The sequence below is a fragment of the Helicoverpa zea genome, chromosome 12, assembly GCF_022581195.2.
Source record: "Helicoverpa zea isolate HzStark_Cry1AcR chromosome 12, ilHelZeax1.1, whole genome shotgun sequence".
In the NCBI taxonomy this organism is placed as follows: Eukaryota; Metazoa; Arthropoda; class Insecta; order Lepidoptera; family Noctuidae; genus Helicoverpa; species Helicoverpa zea.
This window is the reverse complement of record NC_061463.1, coordinates 8,176,191-8,182,190: the sequence shown is the minus strand read 5'-3', so window position 1 is coordinate 8,182,190 and position 6,000 is coordinate 8,176,191. Positions and strand designations below refer to the sequence as shown.

At 35.5% G+C, this 6,000-nt stretch overlaps 1 protein-coding gene across 1 annotated transcript; it reads right to left on the bottom strand.

Annotated features, from left to right (window-relative positions):
- Positions 1 to 1,042: 1,042 nt before the first annotated feature.
- Positions 1,043 to 4,792, bottom strand: LOC124635222 (DNA replication factor Cdt1). Its single transcript, XM_047171056.1, has 3 exons — positions 3,599 to 4,792; positions 3,217 to 3,343; positions 1,043 to 2,708 (listed from the first exon to the last, which is right to left on the bottom strand). The coding sequence occupies exons 1-3, from the start codon at positions 4,123 to 4,125 to the stop codon at positions 1,521 to 1,523; spliced, it is 1,842 nt and encodes a 613-aa protein (XP_047027012.1). The 5' UTR covers positions 4,126 to 4,792; the 3' UTR covers positions 1,043 to 1,520.
- Between the last annotated feature and the right edge of the window lie 1,208 nt (positions 4,793 to 6,000).

Sequence of the window (6,000 nt, the reverse complement as noted above, 5' to 3'; positions counted from 1 at the left end):
CTTTTGGCGCCTTAGATGCGCGTGCCGGTTATGGAATTATTGTTTACCAATTCGTCGCCTTAAAGATTTTTTGTCCACCTGTCACGGCCCTTTCTTTCGGGACCGGGTGGAGGTGTGGGTCGAGCTTAAAAACCTAAGTAATACCTACATGTCCCATGAAGTTAGGAAAAATCTTAATTCCTAAGAACTTATGATTTAGTGAATACTTCCGTTTTAACTTTCAGAATTATTACCTACAATATTATGAAAACTAAAATATACCCAGATAGGACTAGATAATAAAAAATCCACCCACCACAGTGCAATCGCGGTCCGCCTGCGGCTTCAATTATATATCTATACGATTCTTCAAGTAAGTAACCACGAAATGAGCAGAGAACTTTATTACGACAAACAACAATCCCGTAGCCCTATTCTGTTTGCAGGTGGTAGAATGAAACGTTTTTAGAGCATAGATAGATAGATAGATAGATAGAGATATATTCTTTATTATGCACACCAATTAAAAAAAACAACAAGAACAAACAAAAAAAAAGCATATTTCATGGTGGTTCATTACAATTTCAATAGACGGTAAGAGGAAAACTAATACCTGCTTGTACCACTGGTGGTACCAAGAGGAAGCCTGTTTTTCTTGAAGGACTACCATGAAGCCGGGCGTAACGTTCGGCAATACGTAGGGTTACCTGCACCAACGCAGTTCCGGGCAAAGTGCTATTAGGGTCCGATCACTCAGACCAGCTCGGAGAGCACAGGCGTGCATTTTTATTTTCACACAGACCGGAACCAGCTCCGATCGGCTAAAAGAGCTCTCATTATTTCACACCAAGCTTCTTCGAGCATTCTTAATGACAAGCAGTGCACATGCAAGAATACTAAAAAATACTACAATATTAGATAGGTACTAGATTTTCAATGTGCTAAGAATTAGCTCCCCTCTCCGATTAAACCTTTAAGCATTTTTGTACTCGAAACATTTCAAACGACTGCACTAAATACAATTTAAAAGAAGGTACGTTAGGGTCAGTAAGTAAACTTCGTATTTAAAATAAAATGTATTTTTATTAAAGTAAGAAATACCACACAGTAAAGAAAAAGAAAATTAATTTAAACTAATACATACTTATTTATTAACTCAAGTTTTACATAGTTAGCCAGCATAAGTCCTGAGAAATATTTTAAATTGAACTAGTAAAATTAAAAAGTTAAAAATTAAATATAAAATGTCAGCTTAAATCTAACAGATTCAACCATGTCAATATATATTTTTGGTATGTTGGCTTGAAATCATGTCATTTATCTTTAAGTATTTACGTAAACTGTAATAATTCATACTATTTGGCTGTATATGATGATGATTGAACACTATGTACAAACTCGCGGATTTGTATCATTACATTACACACATGAATTAATACATAAAACAAAACAACCTAGTTGCTAATAAACTGATTAAGAGTTACAACATCACTTTATACTTACTCAGTCTTGATCTTGTTACGTCAATTAATTTTATGCTACTATTCATTTTTATACTTATCTGCTAAAGCCTCTAACTTAGACAAATTCTTTTGCAAATCAGCATTTTTATCTAGTTTAAGGTAAATATTATTTCTTATTTCATGCAATTTAACCCAATCTGGCAGTTCTTCAGTGAGAACTTTAATATCTCTTTGCAAGTCATTGGCTGACACATTTGCTTTGAAGCTGCTGTCCAATTTGGAGAGAATTATGTTTAGTGCTAGAACATTTTTTCTTTCAGTGACAAAGATGTTTCGAAGGGTGCGAGCAAGATCTGGCAAGCGACTGTATATCATGTACTTTTGATCATTTTCAGATGATCTTGTCATAGCTTCAAGGGCTTTGGCAGCCTGCTTTGCTTTAACTTTCTCTAGAAGTGCAGTGGGCAGGTTACGAAGGGCTGGATTCAATAGTGTCACCGAACTAGTTGAAGCCTGGCTTGTCTGTGTACTGTTGGTCTTCATACCATTCACTGATGTACTTGGCTTACTATCTGTAATACCAGTAACTGCCTTTTCTTGTTCAGTGAGACCACGGGATTTAGCTTGAGCCAACTTCTCTAAAGCTCTTTCCATTTTGGTATTACATTTGAATAATTCACGAGCCTTGGCTAGTACATCTTGCGCACTAGAGAAAGTCTCAACATTTGGCATTTCAGGTAACTTGGCACTTTCAACTTCTGGTATCTTTTCTATTTCGAATTCAGGATGCCAACGAGTTAGCTTATCATCAGGGATCACCATTGGAGGATCAAGTGTCTGCAGATATTGTGCATGATGTTTCTTGACTAACTGTAGCAAGGTATCATAAAAGTATCGACGCCTCTCCAGTAACACACTTGGATTCATCACTTTGAAATCATTCGGGAAATTAGGTGAAATTATCAATTCATGCTTTTCTTTGTGAGATGAGGCACTAAAGTTCTTTAGCTTCTGAACTTCGAAATTGTAAAAATCTGGCACAAGATGTTTTATTTGAGCCAAATGTTTCTGAGTGAATGATCTTTTCAGCATTTCTTGTACAGAGGGTTTCAGTTTATCAAAGGTTATCTTTTCATTTCTGTTATAGAGTAATGCAACCACTGTTTCCATGCCACGGAACAGTTCTGCAAGGAATCTGTAGTGATGAGGCAATGGCAGGCTGCTGGAGGAAGTGGCAAGGGCTGCATGTCTAATGTAAGCAGGGACCTGAAATTAACACAACAGATCTTTTATTGAACTGACTAAAAGCCTAAGATAACCTAACTCTTTTCTTATAAGAACAAGTAAAAAAAATGATATTTCATGGAGAATGTGGTGTATAGTAACTAATCTATTAATGAAAAATAGTGTACCCACATACAAAAGAATGTGTTGTCTAACCTAACTACATTCTCAACAGCCCTGTTGTTATTATCAAATCAACCTCTATTACAAACTCGTTTTTTTCAACCCACATATTAATTTAGTAAAACGTGTAAATGCAGATCATTTTCATAGACAAATAACAAATGTTTATAGAATTTATAAAATTGGATCGGATTTTACACTAACATGTTGAGAATGGAGAGGAAATCATACAGTAACTAGCAAAAACTTAGTGTTGTTTGTATTGTGGATGCAGGTAGGTACTTATTTAGCATGTATATGACAAACAAACATTTTTATTTTTAATAATTACCTAATGACATACTTAGGCTATTATTACAATACCAACCTTGCTTGGGCTCTTGATAGGGCTGACAACCACTTTTCTGGGAGAAATAAGTGGTCTTTGTGGTGCTGGCATTGAAGTACATTTCTTCGGTGATAGTTCATTTTGAAGAAGAGTTTTCTTGCTTGGACTGCAAAATATAAGAGTTAATTTAAGTTAAAGAAATCTTATAGCAATCAAATATGTATTTAGTATGTGTAACATTACATTTGAGCTTTAATGACTGCCTAACTTTATAGAAAAGAAACTAAGCCAAGAGGCCGCCTTTGAACTCTGCTACACTCCAACCGCTATCTTTAATATGTTTACATTTAGAACTTACATGATTAACTACCTACATAGTACAAGGCTAATATTTTATAAAACACCATTTATTTATACATACCTTACTGGTACTTCCACATCAATAGATTTGAATTCTCGTAGATTCCTCTTCTCGCTAGCTTGTTTGAGATCTTGTATGCCTTTGCTCAGACGATCAGCGGTTGCTCTTAATTCTGCTAACCTCGAACTTCCAGCTAATTTTTTTCTGATGTCGCCAAGACTTAATTCTTTACGCGATGTGGTAATAGTTTCTGATTTGGTGTTTTGTATAGTTTTAATTGTATTAGATGCATTCACCTTTTTAGCAAATGCTGTGACTTTTGGCGGCACTTGCGTTGTGTCTTGTGGTGTTTCTCGTATCTCAACTTGCGACGACTCTTTCTTAGCAACGTCACTAGATTTAGTTGGATGTTTAAACTCCCTTGTGATGATTTCACAAGTCTTAACCATGGATTTTTTTCCCGTGGATACATTTTTCGTATCTATAGCCCGGTCAATGTGGGGCACTTTATTTTTAGAAGTAAAAAGTTCCTCCGTAGCAGGTCTTTTTCTACTATTAAAGAATGATGTAATTGATGTTTGTGACATGATTGCTTTACTTACATACAATTTTATAAATTAAGGACCGCCAGATTGTGTTTCTCCGACTTTTTCCCTCCAAAACGACCGTTGTCACTCACTCAGATTTCAACCAAAACTCAAACTTCAAACCAATAACGTCACTCTATTCTGCTCTATTCACAGAGCGCTTGTCAGCCAAAGTTTTTTTTTTTTAATTTATTCCTGTCCAAAGAAACAAGTCTTTTAGTCGGAGACATAAATAGTATGTAGAATAAATAATAGTTCTTGGAACTACCAAAAAAAAACATTTTGATATGTTTACTTTGAATGTGTTACTATTTATATTGAATACAAATAATTTCGAAAACTGTTGAAAAAGTTATACCATACCGTAACCGTTGTATAATAACTACAACGTAGATAAATTACTGATAACATAAAGGCTAGAATTCACTTCACATTCAAAAATTTCAAAAGTAGCTGAACTACAGTTTAACCCAAAAACCACTGCACGACATCTTTTCTACACTATCAATACTAATATAATATAATACTCTTGCGCCATCCCACCTTCCAAGTTCTGCGTGATGTGCTGCTGCTGCCGGTGCGGCCGCGGAGAATCTTAAGCGGTGGAAATATAGTGGCCTTGTCGGCAACTATATGTTCGAACCGTTTGGGGTTGAAACCCTCGGGTCGTGGGGTCCGAATGTCCACACCCTATTTAAAGATCTGGGGCCCGATTCTCCTTATTTTACTTAAGCAACATACGATTCACGTTCGACTGCGATCCAATCCCGACTCGATTACGATTGAAACGTATGTGGCATTCCGCTATTTTTTCTTTGAAATAAACGTTTTTATCATTTTCTGTCATTCAATAATGAATCATTTTGTCTGCAAATGATTAACTATTGCAATATTATTGTAGAGCAAACTACCGCATAGACCAAAATCATCAAAATAGCAGACCAATCGCACACCAATTGAATGTCGTTGGAATACGATTGGTCTTATATTAGTAGCAGAATGCCCGATATGGTTAAAACTGCTATTACGATCATATTGCGATTCTTTTAGATTTTGACATTATTAACTTAGGAGAATCGGGCCCCTACCTAGGCGGCTGGTTGACGCTTCTCGTGACCAAAAGGCTGGCTATTACCTCGGAAAAAGGATCAGCATGGCCATCCAACGAGGTAATGCTGCCAGCCTCTTGGGTATGCTCCCAGTTGACAGGGATGGGGATGAATTTTTGACGCGTTTTAGATATACTGTTTTTTTTTATTGTTTTAGTAGGATAGTTTTTTTTTTGTGTTGTAAATATCTATGTAAATAACTATGTAAATAAAACATAATGAAATATGATCGAGCAAAATATGAGATGTTCGAAGGAAAAAGTATTTATGAATATAAGTGGTATGCTTCTATATAATAAACAGAAAAAAAAATATTTTTTTTTGTTTCTTTCTATCTTAGAGACTCCGAAACTACACTCAAAGAAAGGACGCTTGGAAAGCTACACTCTTTCTAAATATTTTATATCGGTACGGATAGTAGTGAGTGTAGTGACCACGAAACGTGGGTGAAATCGCTAGTTAAGTGTAAAAGTTTTGAAAAAACGGCAAAGAGAACGTTTAAACTAAATAAAAAACTTTTCTACAAAAAATTATGGTGGAAAAATTAAGGTGCATCGGCCTAGAAGTCGGTGTCTTATGGATGTCATTAAGTTAATTTTGCCACCGCCTTCTAGGCCGATGCACCCAAAATTAGTTTTTTTTTTTTTGCTTTTTAGTGTTTTTGGTAGTCGGTTTAATTTTTTTGTAAAACAGTTTTTTATTTACAGCTTTTCAGTGATACGAATAAGTAGTTGTCCCTATCCATATAAGTGGAAAGTTCTCATCA

Coding starts and splice junctions, on each gene's coding strand:
- LOC124635222 (XM_047171056.1), bottom strand. CDS start 4,125: ATGTCACAAACATCAATTACATCATTCTTTAATAGTAGAAAAAGACCT. Junction 3,344..3,598: donor GATGTGGAAGTACCAGTAAG/GTATGTATAAAT, acceptor TATATTTTGCAG/TCCAAGCAAGAAAACTCTTC. Junction 2,709..3,216: donor CTATCAAGAGCCCAAGCAAG/GTTGGTATTGTA, acceptor TGTTAATTTCAG/GTCCCTGCTTACATTAGACA.